Source organism: Mauremys reevesii, linkage group 3, assembly GCF_016161935.1.
Source record: "Mauremys reevesii isolate NIE-2019 linkage group 3, ASM1616193v1, whole genome shotgun sequence".
NCBI lineage: Eukaryota > Metazoa > Chordata > Testudines > Geoemydidae > Mauremys > Mauremys reevesii.
In genome coordinates this window covers 70,174,257-70,196,440 of record NC_052625.1, presented here as the reverse complement: position 1 = coordinate 70,196,440, position 22,184 = coordinate 70,174,257, and the positions used below count along the sequence as shown (strand labels likewise).

The 22,184-nt window shown below is 38.6% G+C and overlaps 1 protein-coding gene across 6 annotated transcripts in view; it reads right to left on the bottom strand.

Moving 5' to 3' along the window:
- Positions 1–22,184, bottom strand: part of AHCTF1 (AT-hook containing transcription factor 1) — a 93,783-nt gene that overhangs the window by 21,655 nt on the left and 49,944 nt on the right. For all 6 annotated transcript variants that reach the window (XM_039530752.1, XM_039530751.1, XM_039530754.1 and 3 more), the window contains 18 exons: positions 20,801–20,933; positions 20,527–20,708; positions 19,951–20,012; positions 17,378–17,506; positions 16,190–16,280; positions 16,021–16,110; positions 15,700–15,840; positions 14,085–14,189; positions 13,181–13,274; positions 9,757–9,880; positions 9,623–9,679; positions 7,758–7,904; positions 6,565–6,752; positions 6,207–6,351; positions 5,995–6,126; positions 4,824–4,971; positions 4,582–4,732; positions 3,786–3,893 (listed from right to left, as the gene is read on the bottom strand). In XM_039530752.1, coding sequence (XP_039386686.1) covers positions 3,786–3,893; positions 4,582–4,732; positions 4,824–4,971; positions 5,995–6,126; positions 6,207–6,351; positions 6,565–6,752; positions 7,758–7,904; positions 9,623–9,679; positions 9,757–9,880; positions 13,181–13,274; positions 14,085–14,189; positions 15,700–15,840; positions 16,021–16,110; positions 16,190–16,280; positions 17,378–17,506; positions 19,951–20,012; positions 20,527–20,708; positions 20,801–20,933 — 2,227 coding nt within the window. The remainder of the gene's footprint in view (positions 1–3,785; positions 3,894–4,581; positions 4,733–4,823; positions 4,972–5,994; positions 6,127–6,206; positions 6,352–6,564; positions 6,753–7,757; positions 7,905–9,622; positions 9,680–9,756; positions 9,881–13,180; positions 13,275–14,084; positions 14,190–15,699; positions 15,841–16,020; positions 16,111–16,189; positions 16,281–17,377; positions 17,507–19,950; positions 20,013–20,526; positions 20,709–20,800; positions 20,934–22,184) is intronic.

The following is a 22,184-nucleotide window of genomic DNA, read 5'->3' as shown; positions in this document are numbered from 1 at the left end:
ATACAATTAGGAAGGTCAAAAAATTTTTTTTGAAGAACAGCTAGCCAAAGACTCAAAAAGTAATAGCAAGATTTTTTTTTTTTTTTTAATACAGTACAGCAGAAGCAGGAAGCCTGCTAAACAACCAGTTGGGCCACTGGAGCATCGAGATGCTAAAGGAGCACTCAAGGACAATAAAGCCATTGTGGAGAAACTAAATTAATTCTTTGCATCGGTCTTCACGGTTGAGGATGTGAGGGAGATTCCCAAACCTGAGCCTTTTTTTTAGGTGACAAATCAGAGGAATTGTCCCAGATTGAGGTGTCATTAGAGGAGGGTTTGGGACAAATTGATAAACTAAACAGTAATAAGTCATCAGGATCAGATGGTATTCACACAAGTGTTCTGAAGGCACTCAAATGTGAAAGTGCAGAACCAGCTGTGGTTTGTAACCTATCATTTAAATCAGCTTCTGTACCAAATGACTGGAGGATAGCTAATGTGACACCAATTTTTAAAAAGGGCTCCAGAGGGTCTATAGGCCGGTAAGCCTGATTTCAAGGCAAACTGGTTGAAACTATAGTAAAGAACAAAATTGTCAGACACATAGATGAACATAATTTGTTGAGTCAATATGGTTTTTGTAAAGGGAAATCAGGCCTCAATCTACTAGAATTCTTTGAGGGAGGTCAACAAGCATATGGACAAGGGGGATCCAGTGAATATAGTCTCCTTAGATTTTCAGAAAGCCTTTGACAAGGTCCCTCACCAAAGGCTCTTAAGCAAAGTAAGCAGTCATGGGATAAGAGGAAAGGTTCTCTCATGGATTGGTAACTGGTTAAAAGATAGGAAACAAAGGGTAGGAATAAATGGTCAGTTTTCAGAATGGAGTGAGGTAAGCAGTGGTGTCCCGCAGGGGTCTGTACTGGGACCAGTTCTATTCAACATATTCATAAATCATCTGGAAAAAGGAATAAACAGTGAGGTGGCAAAATTTGCAAACAATACAAAACTACTCAAGATAGTTAAGTCAAAAGCTGACTGCAAAGAGCTACCAAAGGATCTCACAAAACTTGGTGACTGGGCAACAAAATGGCAGATGAAATTCAATGTGGATAAATGCAAAGTAATGCACATTGAAAAACATAACCCCAACCATACATATAAAATAATGGGGTCTAAATAAGCTGTTACCACTCAAGAAAGAGACCTTGGAGTCATTATGGATAGTTCTCTGAAAACATCCACTCAATGTGCAGCGATAGTCAAAAAAGCAAACCATGTTGGGAATTATTAAAAAAGGAATAGATAATAAGATAGAAAATGTCATATTGCTGCTATATAAAACTATGGTATGCCCACATCTTGAATACTGCATGCCGATGTGGTCACCACATCTCAAAAAAGATATATTGGAATTGGAAAAGATTCAGAAAAGAGCAACAAAAATGATTAGGGATATAGAACAGCTCCTGTATGAGGATAAGACGACTGGGACTTTTCATCTTAGAAAAGAGATGACTAAGGGGAGGATTTGATAGAGGTCTATAAAATCATGACTGGTGTGGAGAAAGTAAATCCGGAAGTGTTATTTACTACTCCTCATAACACAAGAACTAGGGATCACCAAATGAAATTAATAGGCAGCAGGTATAAAACAAACAAAAGGAAGTTTGTTTGTTTTTTCCACACAACACACAGTCAACCTGTAGAACTCCTTACCAAAGGATGTTGTGAAGGCCAAGACTATAACAGGGTTGAAAAAAGAACGAGATAAATTCTCGGAGGATAGGGTTCATCAATGTCCTTAGCCTCTGTTTGCCAGAAGTGGGAATGAGCGACTGGGGATGGATCACTTAAAGATTACCTGTTGTGTTCATTCTCTCTGGGCACCTGGCTTTGGCCACTGTCAGAAGACAGGATACTGGGCTAAATGGACCTTTGGTCTGACCCAGTATGGCTGTTCTATGTTCTTACTTTAAATTTAAAATGTGAAAACAGAAAATTAAGTTGCTTTCCTATAAGCTGACCTGACAGTTTACAAGATGTGACCTGATTAGAATATTTTCATCTCTACATTCTGAATTATTACAGCTGCCTTAATAGTGTGCAACATGCAACTACACACCAATGAGGCCTAACTAGATATTGCCTCCATTGACATTTTGTTTCTTTATCAATTAGAAAAAAAAATCTCACAACTTTGGCAGGCAGCTGTGTGGGAATGTATTAAATGATCCTTCCTGAGAAAAAAGTGTTTGTAGGAGGAAATTCCACTTCTCCAAAGGCAACAATGTAGTATTAAATATCCACTCATGTAAATTACAAATCCAGAACATTCGTTAGGCTGATTAGAAAACATTTTTTTTAAAAGGTAACAGGTAAGGTTCCAATCATCTAGCTACAGCAGCTGTACTGCCCAACTTTTAGTTGTGCACATTACCCAACATCCTATAACTACCTGTCTAAAACATTCTCGAAGTTTCTCCTATATTACTGTTAATTGTTTGCATTACATTAGCACCTAGAAGACTCCACTGAGATTGACTCTCCACTGTGAAAAGGCAGTCAGTCTCTGCACCAAAGAGTTTACAATCTAAACTGAAGACAAGAGAAATATTACCCCCATTTTACAAATGGGAACTGAAGCACAGAGAGACTGAGTGAATGTAACCCAGCTCTCCTGAATGCCAGTCTAGCCTTAAGCACAAGACAATCCTTTCTCTGCAGTGAGTGTCTCCTTTTACTCCCCTTCCCTCCAAACCTTCCATTCTCTATCTTCTTTCATCTTCTTATTCCTCTTCCTACTCTCACAAGCCCAGTTCCTTCATCTGCATCCTCTTCACATCCATGACAAACTCCACTCTGGCCCCACCCTTTATCTTTCCCCTTTCCTCTCCCCTCTACCAGCCCCCCTTTCTCCAATCGCTGTCCTCTTCTTCCCATATGTGGCAATCTGAAGAATACGTCAATGCTTTAAATTTGAGTGCATCTCGAAGAGCTGACTGACAAATCTGCCTCTAAGCAAATTAAAGAGAGATCTTATTCTGTTCTGAGCAAGAGGAAATAAAGGTATGAACTTAACAATCAGAGAAAAGGATGCTCTTTGGCAGTCAGATGATTAAAAGAAGAGGTTGGATCTATTCCAACCTATAGTATTGATACTGAGCTGAGCTTACGACCTAGTACTACATGAAAAATATTTATTCTAGTTGAGAATTCAAAAATAAATTTTGTCTTTTCTACATTTTTATTAAGAGTGTCATTTTATTGTTCCTTTGCATTTTGTATTCATTTTTTAAATCATGACCACTGTGGAAAGACTGATAAAGTTTGTGAATCATATTAACAATTTAATGTTTATCTACAAAGAGCACCCCTGCCACTAGTGTATTCACAGTATTTTGTAAACAAATTCTCTTCCCATTAACACTGGCATAAATACAGTACAAAGCTGTTGACTGAGAATCACTCCAAATTTATACCACTGTGTCAGAGCAAATTTTAACCCAGAGGTTTAAACATTTAAAGTTTTTTTTCCCAGAGATTACAGAACTAAATAACAAAAATGAGAAATGTTATGAATAGAAAAGGCTAAAAACCAGGGAATAGAATAGTTATGAAGACAACAAATTAAGGGCTTGTCTGCATGGGACATTACTGCGCGGCAAGCCTTCTATTAACCACTTCCTTACAAGAGAGCACCTAGGTAAAACTGAAGGTACTTACACTGAGAATGGAAACTGCTCAACAATTCAGCATACCCCACACCCACTCTAAATACTTAGTCTGAAGATGTACTATACCTGGAACTTTTATGTGAAGACTTTGTAACTGGAGTACCAACAAATGGATCAGGTAATTCTGTATCAGGGAAAGGCAGTGCCATAGGTGGTGGTTCTTCAGTTCTAGGACTGCAAATGAAAGAACATAATTGACTTCTACCTGTAGTTTCTGTGAGTGGGTTATTTGGATTAAAGATTATTATAGCTGGAGCTGGTTGCCTCTAGTTAAAGTTGCCCAGCACTTCTGATTATAATACCCCACTTTCCAATTGCTTATAATATATCCAAACTAACTATCTGGGCTGAAATGAGGCAGATGTCCTTTGAAAAAATAGTATTTCATCATGTAAGTAAAGAACAACAATGTAGATGCACAAGGGAGTTGAATTAAGGTTCACAGGGAACCCTAAAACTGGCATTTCCTAACTTTTGAGTGTTTGACTCTGCAAACTTAAGTTTCTTTTAACATAACCACAAATAAACAACTACGTTTTCAGATGAGGATTTAGAAAGAGAAAGCCAGATGTCAGATATGCAAGATAAACGGACTATACTTCCCACAACTTTAAATCCCCGAAACTGTCATTTTCACCTTTGTCTACAAGAAGTGAGGGTTAATGGACTCCAAAACAGTTATCAATACAAGAATTTGCCAGTGCATGTATCACAAGTTCCTAAGACAACTCAGACACAATTAATTTCCATAACTTGAATCTGTCTTGTAACAAAGTAGTCATTTCTCGCACTACATTGTCCCTTTTCTTTGTGTCCTAGTAATTTGAACAGCAATTTCACATAGTAACATAGGCGTTCTTACCTATTATATTGTGAGAAATCACTTTTCTGTTCATTTCCCACCCAGACCTCTCCAATTTTAGACAGGACATTATTAATGAAAGTTGCTCTTGTAAGCACATTCCCTGCAGTAGTTTGTTTTGCCACAGTTGACAATGGCTTGGGTCTTGAAACTAAAAATGAAAGGGGAAGAAAAAAAAAATCAAATCTCTGAACACTAACCAAGAGAAATTAATCATTCATGGATTCTTAAACAAAACTCACCTTCTCTCAGAATTGAAGAAGATAAGTGGTAAGGCTTGGCCCTCTCTACAGCCAGCTTCCTTTGCACTCTAGGAAGGATCTTTCCATACTGGTCTAATATAGAATTTCTGGCAACTGATCTCTCTCTTAAACGAGGATCACGATCATTCTAATGAACAACCAATTAAAAGCACATCAGCTAATTCTTAACAAAATGTTTGTTAAATACAATTAATTGACATATTTACAGCATCTTAAGAAATTCTGTGGGTATTTAAGTTTGTGTCTGATTTTTATACATATTAGACACACACAGGATCAAATTCCATCCTTCAATCCAGACTATATATTTTCTTTTTTTTTTTCCTCCTTCGAAGTGTGCGACAATTGCTCATAATGCGTGGAAAGTAGGGCAACTCTCAGTGAAGCAAAAGGCACATTACATACACGTTACCTGGCATGTTTGTGTGTATTTTAATATACACACAAAAACTTGCATTTCTTAGTCATACATTTTGGCTAAGCAGTTTGAGAATTACAGTTTAAGATAATGCATGTTTTATTTTTTTAAACCTAATATAAATCAGAGTTACAATGCAAGTGCATGCTGCTTTCCGTAGGAGGCAGTTAGCTCTGGACTGGCCAATCAGAAAAGGGAACATTAGCCATGAATCTCAATAAGCCTCCCATACTGGGTACAGATAAGGGTTAAAATATGTAACAAGTTTGGCAGAAGCAGAGATCAGATAACTTTCCCGACAGCAAAAACGCCAAGATACTGTGTGCAGAAGCCTAATGGCAGAACTATGTAGTTTGGACACTTTTGTAGCACTGAGATCTACTGAAATTTTTCATTTGCGCGGATATATAAAAAACAATAGGATCTATCCCTTAGAATTCAATTTTACAGATTACTGCAAATACAGAATGTGTTTGTTCTGTAACACTTAATTTTATCTAAAACTACTTTCTGAATTAATTTGTGTCTGAAAAGTACTTTAAGTGTTAAATTTTGCTGTAATTTCATGTTGGGCAATTTTTTCTAAATATTTAAAAGAATGATATAAAAGAACATTTTAAAACATACAGTATATATTAAAAGTGCATGCACTAAGTATTTTTATAGCATGCTACCATTCAGTGAAATGATACATAATACATCTACCTCACCCTAGCAGAATTTGAAACTTACCATGAGATTAACTTTCAGTGACTGATTCAACTGTAATGCAGGGATGTAATTGGCACGCTGTAGATGGTGGACTAAAAGGAACTCATGATTCTGGATACCAGCACTGGTTTGCAAAAACTTCTCTAAACATTCCTAAGAGAAACAAAATTGTTTAGAGTTCTGCCTCCTTTTTCCAAACAAATGATTAAGATTTCATTCTTGCCCATGCTTACTTGTTCAGTATCTGTGAATGGTAGTTTCAACAAATCTTCCATTAGTCCCATCTCTTGACAGATTTCATACATGTGTTTTAACAACTCTTCTACATTTAACCTGGTGGAGTGCTGCTGCAGTAGACTCCAAGCCTCCACCATACACCTGAAATTAATTTTTGAAATGCAGAGGAGGATTAACACTTCGACCAACAATTTTAATGAAGCAAGAGATGCATGACTTGTGTTAAAAAAGAACTAAACACTAAAAGATTGAATAAAATACACAATGAACGCCAAAATCTGTTGTCTAGTTTTTTGTTATAGTTTTCATAATCAGGATAAACCATTAATCAGGATATATTTTCTATTTCTTTACCTATTATACAATAAAACAGTGAGGTGAAGTGCAACTTCACTGCTACTTGACATTGATGGCTTCATCATCTGTATGTATCTGAGGGCTCGTCTGTGCTCTCCTTGGCACATCAAGGCTTGAATAATTTTCATATGTTGCCACGACATTGTTTTGATTGTAGCTGGATGAAATAAAAGGGCCAATGAACTCTGCAGAAGTTAGAAATGAAAGTTATTAAAACACCAACATGCTCACCTCTTCCAACAAAAAAAATCTAAAACTTCCCAAGTGAAAATAAACATATTTCAGGTGCATTTACAGCATTAGTAGTAGTACGTTTATACTTGAAACATATATTTGTCCTTCAATATAATTTAATAAAGTAATTGGACAGAAGACAGATTTAGTTAACCACATAATAGGATTTCAGTTTCAAATGAGCAACTTATAAGTTCCCCGGTTAAGAAAAACCCTGTATGTCATCTAAACTGCTAGTGACACCACCCATAATTTTATGCACATATGATTGCAACCAAATGAAATCATCAAAATTTCACTGATGGTACTAAGCACTTTATTCACTAGTCATTTCAATACTTCTATTTGGCTTTCAGCTGTGTTTAATTCTTGACAATTTGGTCTCAGTCTCTGGAGGCAGCAGTGAGAATATCCTTTTAAAACTACTCATTGAGGGCAGATTTGGAAATTTGCTCTTTTAACTTCTTAGCAGTTGCTACGTAAATTATTATAGAAAAGCATACTATATTAGCTATAATATCACAGGTTAGGAATTAAAGTATTAAAAACTAACACTATTTAAATCTGCATTGGGTTTAAAAGTCACTTTTACAGAGTTTTGCCTCATTTCTTGGTGCAGAGTCCTCAGCTATATTTTAAACATTTAAATCTGCATAAAACCATCTTTGGAAATTTGCTCAAGTGCTTTCATGAATCAGGTAGCTAGGAAAATTCAAATACGTGTAAATAAAGTTGACTACAACTGGGTTCTATTCCATTTTAAACTAAATTAGAATATAATCAGACTTCAGAGTATAATTTATTGTTGCTTTGTTTCCATTTAATTTATGCATTAGCAATATTTAAACACTAAAAGTTCTAGCCCTTTATCTCCCTTGACTAGTGATTAGATGCCCAAAGTTCATCTTGAGACCATAATGTTGCATCTTTATATGTGCATTAAGTAAACGATTTACCTCATAGTCATTGTGATCCAAAAGCCAAAAACCTTGAACAAGTCTAACCAGACCCCAAGGGATAGCAAAGGCAGTTGGGAAAGAGTCAAATGAAGTCTCTGTTTTGTTTGGAAAGGAATGCATGATATCTAGCAGCAAATAAATTGTCTGACAGTAAGTACTTGATTAAGGCTAATAACTTTTCAAGAAGGAAAGTTTCTTACATATATTTAGGGAAGGTAACAACAAAAATAAGTATCATACAGCAGAAAATAGTTGTCTTGCAATTTTCAGCTCACTGTAACCCAACAAGCCAGGTTTTAATCCCAAACCTGCATTCTGAATTAACATAAACCAAATATAGGTTTTTATAAGTATTGAAAGAAGCTGTAATATTTTCCCATTTTAGTAAAAGAAGACTACTGCACAAGTCTGGAATGGTAGTGTTACTGTGATGGAGCAGGGATTTGCACTCCTAATTGTAATAAATATAGGACCCCTGCTTTTAGATAAAACTAATGAACAAAAGCTGCTCTTACTTAACTTCACATAAGGAAATAATTCTGTACTTCTATTAAGAGAAACTACTATGGAATTCTGGATAGCCTCACCGTTACTTGAAAAATAGTCAAGGTAAAGGAGCAAGTCACACAAATATGTTGTAGATAGGACTCAACCATATCTTGATGATTTAGCTAATGCCTCAGACACCAATGCTTTCGAACAGGGACACGGTTACAAGTTTTAATCATACTGTGACCAAGTTCCTGGACTTTAAAATACAGCAGAAACTCAGAGTTACCAACACCAGCGTTATAAACTGACCAGTCAACCACACACCTCATTTGGAACCGGGAGTACACAATCAGTAGCAAAAACCAAAAAATAAAAAGGCAAATACAGTACAGTACTATGTTGAACGTAAACTACTAAAAAAAAAATAAAGGGAAAGCAGCATTTTTCTTCTGCATAGTAAAGTTTGAAAGCTATATTAATTCAACGTTCAACTGTAAACTTTTAAAGGAACAACCGTAATATTTTGTTCAGAGTTACAAACATTTCAGAGTTACAAACAACCTCCATTTCCGAGGTGTTTGTAACTCTGAGGTTCTACTGTAACAGTAAATTCAGAGAATAGAATTAGAGAATAAAAATTAAATATGAATGAGAAAGCCTTCCCACCATGCTATAAATAAAAAAAATTTCACTGGGGTTGTAAAGAACCTGTGCATCATGTGTTTTGCTAGTTTCTACCTTCTCCCTCTGATCAGTGCATAATTATTTAGTTAACAGGTTAAAACAACTGAGGTGCGGAGTCGCTGTGTCTAAAATCCAAACTGTCCCCTCCTACCTAGGTTAAGTAACACAAAGTTTGGCAAAAGTAAATGTTCCATATATTTTAGCAGCTTGAAAATCAAGCATTTTCTCCATCACATTCTCCTTTTACTGGATAATATTCCATGTGCCTGCGTTTTCAATAGAACAGAGGCAAACATTGTTTCTTGTGCTGGAGAATCGCTGATTTCAGCAAGAATGTGTACTGCTGTAAACAGTGTTAGGTAACTGTTGCTGCTTCAGAGCACAGAGAATTCTCATACATTTTGGTGCAGGCATCACATCCTAAGAATAACTTCACTTATTTGCTACAGAATCACATTGTTTTAATGAAGCCATTAAAATGAAAAATCTAAAGTATAAGAAAGGAAACAATTATTCCATTACAACTTAATCCTAAATTTATGCTCATTCTGTCCAAAATACGATAATTCTCCTGTTAATTAATGATAAACACAGTAGCATAAACTTTTCACACACACCATTCTTTTAAATGTGAATATATTGCGTGGTAATAACTTCAATCTCTCTCAACATTATCAAAAGGATACAATTGCATGTTTGTAAGTTTCTTCAATATTTTGTAACAAATAAAGATCAAGCAGCGCCTGTGATGAAAAAAGAAAAGTTAACCTAATAATTTGTAAAGTCATTATTTTTTGCCTTTTTAAGAAGTCCTACTTACATGCAAGCTAGCAGGGGGATATTTCCCAGTTCCTCCTTCATCTCTTCGCCACAATTTCTCAACTTGATCTCCAAACTGGGAAAGCAGTCCATCAATCATCAAGCAATCGGCATTCCATTTCCCTCTGCAATTGAAGAGGGCATGGATTTTGATAGCGTAAAAACCGTGCGATAATTCCAATTTGTCATGAAAACCCGTTTACCAATTGAAGAAAATCCAACCAAATTTATCTGGTAAGGCGCAGGAAAAACACTATACGACAAAAAGTATGAAAACTGAATTTGGAACATTTACACAAGTGAACTAAAAAGGGAGCACAGCATCTCAGTTGGTCATGTTTAAAAATAAGCCAAAAAGTTCTATTTTAATAGATATTCTAAATTCATAATTTATTAAGACAAGATTAAGGATGACCTGGTTTTCAGATATTTTTGCTACAGAAGGGCTAATGGTGATTTAATACATCAGGAAATGTAAAGTTGGAACGTTCCTGTAAATTGAAGCATCAAAAATTAAGTTAGTTGCTGTATTCTTACCATCTGTAAGAGAATTTGGCAATACAATCACTGGAAGAAATTACTCACCTTGTGCAGTAACGATGGTTTTTCGAGATGTGCGTCCCTATGGGTGCTCCATTGTAGATGTGTCTGCGTCCCTGTCTGCTGTCACAACTTGTGCTACAATACCAGGCTAACCAGAGCACATGGGTTAACCGTCCTCAATTCCTTCTCTACCTCAGAGTCATAAATGGGAACTCTGAAGGAGGAGGAGGAGGAGGAGGAGGAAGGCAGGTTGTGGAGCATCCAGAGGAACACACATCTTGAAGAACCTTCGTTACTGCACAAGGTGAGTGACTTCTTCCAGTAGTGTCCATATGGGTGCTTCACTGTACGCAACATCCATGCAATACCCATCTTGGAGGGATGGGACTTTGGAGTCAGGTTGGCACTGAAGGTGGAATCTCCAACGACCGTAGAGTGTTCTGCGAAAGTGTGGACTTATACCCATGTCGCTGCTCTGCAGATCTCTGAGATAGGGACAATCGCTGTGCACTGGTGCCAAACTGTGGTCTCGGTGCTGGCGGTGCTGAGGATGCCAAGTGAAATGGAGATCACTTGCAGCTATCCCTAGGCTCACTTAGTGGACTTCCTGTCCTTCTTGGAGGACTTACAAGAGGAGTACCTAGCCTGTTTCTTCGATCCACTTCCCTTAGAAGATGAAGGCTGTGGGGACGACTCACGTCAGCCAGGAAATTGAGATTAGGGAGCTGCCTCCACAAAGAATCTTCTGGTGGAGCTCTCTGTCCTTGCGGGATCTCAGCCAGACCTGCTGGCAGAGGATGCACTGGGAGTGCTTATCCACAACCGGGATCACCTCGTTAGAAGTGTGGCACTTCTTGAAGCCTGGCATACCCCCCACTGGGGAAAACTAACTGCAAACGGAAGAACAATAGCCTTAGACTTCTAATGGCTCTCTCTCACCAGGGGCGGTTGAGAAGGAATTGAGGACGGTTAGCCCGTGCACACTGGCTAGCCTCGCGGCACAGCACGAGGAGAGACAGTGTATGTGCAGACCCAACAGATACTGTTACCGAAGCTCTCCAATCAGCAGTGTGGGGACGCAGACATACCTACAGTGGAACACCCATAGAGAGACTACTCGAAGAACTACTATTCTTTTTGTATAGATCTATCACCACAGAGAATTTTGTAATTGTGCCAACACAGAAATTCTCTGCCAAAATTAAGGAAAATTCATTTGCTTTCTAATCTCACTTTTTCCACTGAAAAAATTCCAATTTCATGCAGCTGTGCTGTACATAGATGTTGGTATGAACAAAGGAAACACATTGGTTTGAAGTCTAGTAATTTTAATTCCATTCAAACATCACTGGAGACTCCTGGTGGCCAAAGTACCACTTGCAAATTCCCAATGATGTTAAAAACAACATGGAGTCCAGTGGACCTTAAAGACTGATGCCCAAATAAATCTGTTACAGTCTTTAAGGTGCCACTGGACTCCTCGTTTTTGTTGATACAGACTAACACCTACCCTCTGATAAATTATGTTAAACAGAGTTAGTAGGCTAAGGCCTGGTCTACATTGCAGTTAGGTTGATGTAAGACAGCTTACATTGACCTTACTCTGCGTCTACACTACAATGTTGCTCCCACTAATGTAAGGGTATGTCTACACTACCCGCCGGATCAGTGGGTAGTGATCGATCTAGACACAATACATCGATCCCCGAATGGACTCCCCATTGACTCCGGAACTCCACCAGGGTGAGAGGTGGAAGCGGAGTCGACGGGGGAGCGGTGGCGGCCGTCAATCCCACGCCGCGAGGACGCGAAGTAAGTCAATCTAAGTTGATCTAAGATACGTCAACTTCAGCTACGCTATTCTCGTAGCTGAAGTTGCATATCTTAGATCAATCCCTCCACCCCCAGTGTAGACCAGGCCTAAGTCGCCCATTACATCGACTTAACTCCATCTCTGCCAGAGGTATAGCACTTAGATTGATGTAGTTAGAGAGAGACAACGTCTGTGTAGACACTGGCTGTGAGCCCCAAGAGCTGTCAGTGCCCCACAATGCCTCACTTCAGTCAGTGGAAGTGCTTCTGGTGAGGACACATACTATCAACAGAAGGAGCATAGTGTGCATGTGAACCACCGCTTTAATTACTGCGGTGGCTGTACATTGACTTCAGTTGACCTAATTTTGTTGTGTAGACAAGGCCTGAGTGTCTGCTGTATTTTCCACCTTCTCTCTAGTATCTTTCTTAGCCCCAATCCTGCTGGAAAATTTTTATAATTATTTCTATTTGTTTTGTATCAGTGTGATTTTAGATTAAAAATCTATATTAATCCTAGTCAAGACATTTCACATGAAAAATAAACAAGTCTGTAAAAAGTTCAGATAAAGATGTAATTTCTAACTGGGTACCGAGTTAGAAGAGAGTTAGTTCTTTAAAAGTTCCAACTGAGCACAACAATAAGGGCCACCTGCTTGAAGTAAAAATGTACACAAGTGAACTCCAAAAAAGAGATTTAGTCCTAAAACAGACTTTATGATGTCTTATCAAACAGTCATTTAAAGAGCTAACCCTTTTTGAATAGTTCATCTTTGCATGCCTAAACAAAACTTTTGGAAACTTGGTGCCTATCTGTTTTGAATCAGAGACAATTAATGCCATGTTACCAAATGAACCATCTTTTTGAACTGCAGAAGTCACACAGTTTAGACTTTGGATTAAATTATTTACAGTATTACCCATTATATTTCTAGAATCTGGTCAAAGATTGTTTCACTTTACTTCATAAAAAAGGGCGAGCAGACCAACAGTGGCCCTGAGCCCCACCTTTATAAATGAAAGCAGTCCCTCTGAATTCAGTGGTGGGCGTGGGTGTGAAAGAACCTTACCTTGACAAGCGCTCTAGTTTCTGTCGGTGACCAGTACAGTAGCTTTGTATCACTGGGTAATTGTAGAAAGGCCTAGACAACTGCATATCATCATCTGCATGCAACCGAGAAAAAATATATAGTTCAAGAAACCTAATAAAATCAGAAGTAATTTTAAAAGACTTGAAACAGAAAACTGCTGAGTTTCATTTTTAATATTAAGAACAAGCAATCTGACAACTTTGGAAGAAAGTGGTTCTAATTCTGCTCTTTTCATTTTTAATTTTTTTTTAAAAATAAGACAGCAGTAAGCCACAAGGCTCTCACTTCATTCCTTATTTTAGTAAGTGACCCATATTTGAAAATTATCCCATGAATAAAGATTACTGGGTAATTCAGACCACATGAAGTAAAAGTTTCTGTGTTATCTTCCCCAACAGAATAAAATATATTTTTAGGTGATCTCAGACAGGGACTGCTTTTTAAAATTTGTAAAGGGAGCATTTATAGGCAGATTTTCTTCTACATCTATGTAAGCCAATACATGTGTTTTTACTGATAAAAAAATGCCATCAAAATACTAGCTATATAAGGACAGTTAGCTAGGAAACTGAATACACCAAATTCTAAACCTAGTAAGAGACTTCTTATGGAAGGAGGAGTTAACCATCATAAGTGAATATTTACCAAAATATGTGGAATACTTAAAAGTAAAGCCAGCATTGGAACTGGATTAAAACAACAATTACATAAAAGGTTAGTCTATGTTGCTGAAACTTAAGTACACATTACAGTTGTACCAACACAATTTGTTGGTAAGTCATTTACTAAATTATGGTTTTAAGAATTTTTCTTTTGGAAGCAAATATTGCACAAAGTGGTAAGCGCTTGTCACATCTCAAGTGTGTTATTGTTCAAAACTTACCTAAACCCTCTGGAAGGAGACTGGACCGGCAGAACCAAATGACCACATGTGCATATTGAGAAATGAGGCTGGTTACAACCTGCTTATTTGTCAAATCTGTAAAACCTGGAAAGAGTTTATAAAATTACATTGCCATTCAACTCCTTCAGTTACCAAAAATATTAACTATGATGACACTGATAAAGTGGTTCTTTTTCTGTATTGAAAGCATTCAAGAAATTTTTACATTTCTTACTTCTAATCAACCTTTGGAAACAACGGTTACTTTACAGTTTTTCCTCTGCATTTCTTATGGAGACACCTGGATTTGCTATTCTAGAGCTCCTTAAGCACTGGATTTCCCCCAGCTTTATTTCTGAGAGACAGCTCTCACCCTGTTCAAGACTTCAGACTTCATGAAGTGGCAAGAAAATTCTTGGGTATTACTAACACACACCTCACCCTAGGGGCTACAGCACCTAACCCAGGGATGGGGAACCTATGGCCTGCAGACCAGATCCAGCCTGCTGCTTCATTATTTCCAGCCCGCAGCAATTTTCCGTGCAGGCTCACCCCACTGTGGAGGGAAGCGAGGGTTGCCAGGCTGTTAAAAGTCCAGTTGGCTCTGTGTAGCTTCCAGAAGTGGCCGTCATGTCCTAGGAACAGGGGCGATCAGGTAAGCTCCACACACTGCTGCCCCTCCCCAGCGCCAGCTACGCAGCTCCCATTGGCCGGAAACCGCCGCCAATGGGAGCTGCGGAAGACAGTGCACAGAGCCCCCTGGCCCCTCCGCCTAGGGGCCAGACATGGCGGCCACTTCTGGGAGCAGCACAGAGCCCCGGCAGGCAGGGAGCCTGCCTTAGCCCTGCTGTGCTGCCGACCAGGAGCCGTCTGAGGTAAGCGCTGCCCAGACGGAGCCGGCACCCCAAACCCTCTGCCCCAGGTCGGAACCCCCTCCTGCACCCTAACTCCGTCCCAGGCCCCGTGCCCTCACCCACACCCCAACCCTCTGCCCCAGCCCTGAGCCCTCTCCTGCACTCCAAACCCCTTGGCCCCAGCCCAGAGCCCCTCCTGCACTGCAAACCCCTCATCCCCTGCCCCACTCCAGAGCCCATACCTCTGTCCGGAGCCTTCATCCCCTCTCCCGCACCTCTCATTTCTGGCCCCACCCCAGAACCAAGGGGAAGCCCTGAGCCTCCAAGTTCCCCTGCAGGGCTGCATATAGCCCACAACTGATTTTTTACTGTGGGTCAGTAGCCCCAATACAAAAAAAGATTCCCCACCCCTGTTCTAGCCAATGGCCTCTTACACAACTTCTTGAGCTGACTACCCTATTCCACCCACATGCACACTCAGTAAGCAACCTCCCATAGCCTCCTCCCTGGGGGTTAAATGACAACTACAATGTTCCCCACTCATAGACTCAATCCTTCTCCCAGCTGCTGAACCTGATTGCAAAATTCCAAACAAGCAGCTTGATCCTCCTTTGCAAACTGGAGAAAGTTAAGAAAAAAAGTAAAACTGAAAAAGGGAAAATAGGGAAAGCTCACGCGTTCCATAACTTGGGCCTATTCCTCTACCTAAGAAAACACATTTCATAATAAAACATACTCAAGTTGATAATACTGTTACAAACCTCTCTCAGTGAGCTCTTGTGCTTCTGTTAGAAAGCAGTTCAAGACTGTGCTAAGGTTGCTAAGAAGCAACTGGCAGTGCTGAAGAGACTGTATAGTCTGTGGATCAATGAAGTTACATGAGCCATCAAACAGTGGGACACCTTATAAAGGACAAACATGACATGGTTAGTCTGTACACAACTTCAAGAGAAGAGTTAAAAGCATTTCTGTGGACATACAAACTATCATGTGAAGTACTAATACACCCACATTACTGCATGTATTCAAATTAGGAAAGATAACGCTTATTTCCTGCAAAATGACCATACTCTAATACTTACACATCCGGTCAAACTCATCTTTTGTGTAAATCACTTTATTCCATGTCCACTCGAGAACAAAGCGCAGGTTAGCAGCTGAGTTTGGTTGTTCTATTAAAAAAATTAAAAATCATAAGAACAAATTCTCTTCTAGGTCAAAAAATAAAGTTAATAAAAAGCAGAGCATTACCTTCAGCTGTCCACTGTTTGATGCAGCCAGTAAGAAGTCCTAAAGAACTTGTTTGGACAGCAGCAGATAATATAGCTTCTAACTGCTCCTCCTAAAAATGTAACAGAGATAAAATAGATAGTAAAAAAAATTCAAATGCTTTCAAGCCAGCAATGGTAAATAAGATTTATTTCCAATTGTATGCAATGTATCTGGATGCCAAAAACAATCAGTTATTACGTTTGAACAAAATCAGTACAAAATTAGTGAAGTATGATTAGAAACTTTTTACCCCCAGACGATTATTTTCAGACCATCTTAGATCTTAGCTGTAGATAAAAGGTCCCAAAAGCAGAGTTTCAAAGTTATTATAACATTTGGATTTTTTTTCTTTGTCAATTTAAGAAAGTGTTTAATAGAGTTTGCCTCTGATCCTTTTCATCCCTTCACATACTGAATTCTAAAAAGTTATTTACTCTGTGATTAGGGGCAAGATGCACCAAAGAGTAGGGAGAAATACCTATATAAGTGTGCTGGGTGAAAGGCATCTGTGCTCTTGCTGTTTGTTGACCTTACTGTCCAGAGATTTGAAAACTAGCAGCAGTTTTATGAAAAGAAAGGAGCAACATAATGAAAACAGTTCTTTAGTGAGGGTTTCTTGCACTTTACTGTTTTCTTACAATATACAGACTTCACTATTCCCACCTTCAAAATACGTATTTTGGCTGGAGAAGTAAGAAGTACAGCTAAATATCACATCTTTCCAATCATTTTGGGAAAGTCTGTTAACAAGGAAGGTAAGTGAAAAATCAGGTATTTCTCATGAGAACAAGAACATGGCTTCTTTCTGCTGGAAGTGCATCAGGTAGTTTTTAATACAACATAAAAGAGCAGAAGAAGGTAAAACCAATTTTGTTTTGTTTGTTTCACAGTTGAGGCCCCACCCCCTGCTCAGGACTCCAGCATACCGCTAAGTCCTTGCATCTGAAGAAGTGGGTATTCACCCACGAAAGCTCATGCTGCAGAACGTCTGTTAGTCTATAAGGTGCCACAGGATTCTTTGTTGCTTTTATAAGTCCTTTAAGTTACTTTCACCCCTGTATATATTTGTGGTTTTTATGCCACAGGCAAATCGTATGAAGGTATTTATCACATTTTCTTGTAGTTTTACAATAATTTCATTTAAACAAAATGATAATATATAGTCACCTGACTCAAACTAGAAGGTTGTACATCAATAAGTCTCGGAGACAGCAAGCCAGCGATAAGACATCTATTGAAGTTATCAGGAATGGCTTCATTTAAAAAAGAACCAGATTTCTTTAAAAAATGTAAGGTCTGAAACATTAATGACAAACAATTTCAAATTAAGACAGCTATAATTATTCAACTCTGATGTTTATTCAGTTGACAAATATGAGTAGTTATTTACAGCAGAAATGTTATAAACACCCCCAAAATGCTTCTCTTCTCTAAACAGAAGCAGCAAAGAAATCTTACCTCACAAGTATACTTTACCAAGTTGGCATGTAAATTTAACAATTGTATAGTCTTTGAGATGGCATACCAAAGCAACAAAGCACATACTTGAACAATTAAATTTCTCAAAATAAGTCTCGGATTACTCAAATAAGACAGTGGCCATTAGACTATCTTGTCTAAATATTTGTCTAGCTTCTCTATTAACACACACACACTACGCTGCTTCTTAAATGCTGACTCTAGCATCCCAGCAGAAATGAACGCTAAAATTATACACACATAAACCAAAAACTTAGTGAGACTCTCTCTGTTCTTATCTGTGGGAGAAATAGAGATTTGAAAAAACAGTCAAAAGATGTGCAATCTTAGGGACTTTTTGGTCTCCTTAGTTGAGCTGCATGGCTGTAATTTACCAGATTTGTCTTAAGTTACAAGAACAACTTTTGAGAAGTGTAAAGGAATGCCAAAAGGGCCAAGAATGCATACTCTTGTGGCTTTTTTCTACACCAATAGGTGCTTCTCACACAGGGACAGCAACAAAGTCAGAAGTGCATCAGCCGTAGCTCTTTGAGTGGCTGAACCAGCACCCCAGAAATTACAGTTACTCCTCACTTAAAGTCGTCCCAGTTAACATTGTTTCACTGTTACGTTGCTGATCTATTAGAGAACACACTCGTTTAAAGTTGCGCAATGCTCCCTTATAACGTTGTTTGGCAGCTGCCTGCTTTGTCCACTGCTTGCAGAAAGAGCAGCCCGTTGGAGCTAGCTGGTGGGGGCTTGGAACTATGGCAGACTGGCAGCCCCCCATCAGCTCCCCCCTCCCCTAGGTTCCCTGTGCGGCAGCGGCCCAGCAGGCTATCAATTGCTGGCATTCAGCTGTCCCTCCCTCCACTGTCCTGTGCTGCTCCTGCCCTCTGCCTTGGAGCTGCTCCTAGAAGCCTCCTGCGAACTGTGCAGAGGTAGGGGGGAAGAGGGATGCTAATGTCAGGTCTCCCCTCAACCTCCCCCCGCTCCTGTACCTTATCTCCACAGAGCAGGGGGGGACACCACAGGGCTCAGGATGGAGGGAACTTACTGGCAGCAGCTGCTGTCTCAACTTGCTAATCTAGTTAAAAAGGCAATGTACTTAGAGTGCGGTCAGCATACATAAAGGGGCAATGCACTCTCACACACACACACACACACACACACACACACACAGTGCGTCTCTCTGTCTCTCTCTGCCATGCTGTCTCCCCTCCCTCAATTAGTGCTGCCTTGTAGAGTGTGAGGCTATATTAACAACATGTTAACCCTTGAGGGCTCAGCTGAGTGCTAGTTCATCATTTAGAAGTAACACATTCCCTGGGATGCATCCCACCCTCTGAATACGACTATATTAGAGAGTCTTTTGTCTGATGAAAGAAGTTTCCCTGGAATCTAACCCTCCCTATTTACATTAATTCTTATGGGGAAATTAGATTCGCTTAACATCGTTTCGCTTAAAGTAGCATTTTTCAGGAACATAACTACAATGTTAAGTGAGGAGTTACTGCATTTCTGCTGAAGAAGTGCCAGCTAATGAGGGAGCAAGGACTAGACAGTATCCAGCTCATGAATATTTTGAGGTAATATAAACACGTGTAGAAGAGATAAAGTCTTCAGCACACAAGTGTTGTGCACAAAACTACACTCAATTTCTACTGCATATGGAAACACCTACTATATGTACAATTTCAGTTTATAGCTACTTAAGTACCAAAAATTTAGTTAGGTGAAATGTAACTGGTTCTCCCTTTTCCAATTCAGAAAATAATTTCCCTCCTAAAAATATAAAGGTCCCAGGTCCAGACTCTCTCTCTCAGCAGCTGTAATCCATGAAGTGCTTGAAAGTTGTGCTTGGACATGTATGCATGAAATACACAAACAAAATCCTCTCCATCCTAAATTATCCACCAAATTTTCAAATCTTTTCCCTGTCCTAAATCGTATAATGATGAAAATCCAGGCTTAAAAGAAACAGTTGCAACCTTATGTATGGAGAGACAAGGATGTTACCTCTCCATAATCTAGCATTCAAACCAAGTCACCTTTATCGTTACCTCCTGAGACATCTACATCAGACTCATCTACACATATTTAGGACCTGTTCCAATTGAAGCCAATAGGAATTTTATCACTGACTTTAATGGGGCAAGATATAGCCCTTTTAGCACAAAATGCTCCCCCCCTGCATAAATATAAGTCAGTTTAATACAAATGACAGAGGATGAACATTTTTAGATATCAGAAAGAAAGCTAGAAAGAAAAAAAAAAAGTACCTCCTTCTGAAACCCAGTGCAAGTCATGTGAACAACTCCAGAGTTCAACAAACAAGTAGCATCTAAGAAAACAAAGAGCACTTAGCTAAAAATCTATATTTTTGAGGATATGGTACAGCAATACAAAGTAAACAGCTTCTATTAAAAATGGGGTTAATATTGGGAGTGGATTAAAAAGCTAAATAAATACTTATTAGGCTCAGTTCACTTACACATTTATTTTGCAGCATTCACACATCTGTGTGGAAATTTTACTTGGGCTGCACACTATATAGAACAGCTCTAGCACAGTACACAAATTAAACCTATTTAATTTCTGTAACAATCATTTCTTCACAGGCTATATTACAAATGCATTAGATTTCAAAATTTGGCAATCTGCATCTAAAATACTTTCCATTATTAAAGAACTATTTTGAAAGTAAAATTTAAGTGTTTCTAATTGTTTAAAGTCACACACAGGAAACAGCTATATATATATATATATATATATATAAAACATAATCAATAAATGACATAACCTCAATTCTCTTATTAAGTTTGCTCTCCTAAATTCAGCTAAGCTGAAATACATACCAAAAGTGTAGGTGCTTGGATTAAAAAACTGCTCAGGGGGCGGATATGAAGGAGGAACTCCACGACTTAAGCTTCGCTCATGTACCAGAATATCCAAGATGTGGTGTGGAGAAGTCATACTCACTACAGCATCCAGCGACCATAATGCAAAATAGGGGCAATTATGAAGAAATTCCCCTGGTCTTAGAGAAAGTAAATACATACAAGTAAGAAGTCGATTAATCATTTATAACCATTTTGAAAGCTACGTAAAATACACACAATAAAGTCTCACCTCAAAGAATCTGGCATTTGAGCATGATACCAGCGATTTATGTCAAATATGCCCAAGTAAGTAGATGGTTTGCCCTGGCCGTATGTATTCACTTGCCAGCTGAAGACTGACACACTCGTATCAGGAGATATTACTGTAAGAAAGATGGCATTTCTTTAAAATAAGTCAGCAGATACTGCGACACAGTAACATTTAGTTCAAACTTGTCATACTACTTGTTTAACACTATTGTTGGGGTAGAAAAAACAAACTCAATATTTTGGCAGAATGCCTTACTGTCTTAAAGATATGAAATGTTAACTCCTTAAGTGGCTATAACCCAGATTCATTTTGTTTATATATCAGATTTAATAAAATATCTATTGTTGGGACCAGGCTAATCTGAATTTCCCATATTTCCAATTATTTTATCAAAATGTGTAGCTACATGTTAAAAAAATATAAGTTAACACCTTTAAGAAGTACCATCAATATGAAATTAAGAAGAATGTCAGATTAGTGGTTTGCATTATTCATTTATTGATCACTGTGTAACTGCCTCATTTACATGCATCCAGAATAGCCACTTTTCAACCAGATAGATTCAAAATACAAAAGTGTCACAAGAATATCATGTAACATAACTGGAATAAATACCTTAATTTAAAAAACACAACATATGTGGCCTAATACTATAGTAGCTTCCAATAAGGGTTGGTTGTTTGTTTTTTTTTAAGATGGGGCAGAAAGGGAGTCTCCTCTAAATATGAGCAAAGGAGAATCTTAATGCCCTGTGGAATATGGGGAACAAAGTAACTATACAAATTTAATATATGAATATTTTTACCCTTATTAGGTTCTTCTAGGTACATCATTTCCAGTCTGGGGTCCCCATCCCATTTCCTACAAGTGTTCTTCTGTAAGCCTCTGTTCTATCTTCTGTTTTGTTAATTGCTCAAATTATCTTTGAAGTCATTGATTCTTTAAGTTCAAAAAACAACTGAATCAGTTTACCACAACAGCTTTTGCTCTTTCAGCGTGTGCTCTCTGATCAGCAGTAGCAGAAAGTCTTCACAGAAAATCTTAAGTGCAAAGAAGCTGTCTTCCTCTTCCCTCACCTCACTATTCATTACTGTTCTATTTTAGATCAATGGCTCAAATAACTACAGGCTTGTCTACACTTAGAACACTGCAGCGCTTCGGTGTAGACACTACTTATGCCGACAGGAGGGATTCTCCAGTCAGCATAGGTAATCCACCTCCCCAAGAGGCAGTAGCTAGGTTAACAGAAGAATTCTTTCATCAACCTAGCACAGTCTATATGGGGACTCAGGCCAGCTAAACTACACTGCTCAGGGGTGTGGATTTTTCACACTCCTGAGTGACTTATGCCAACCTAATTTTC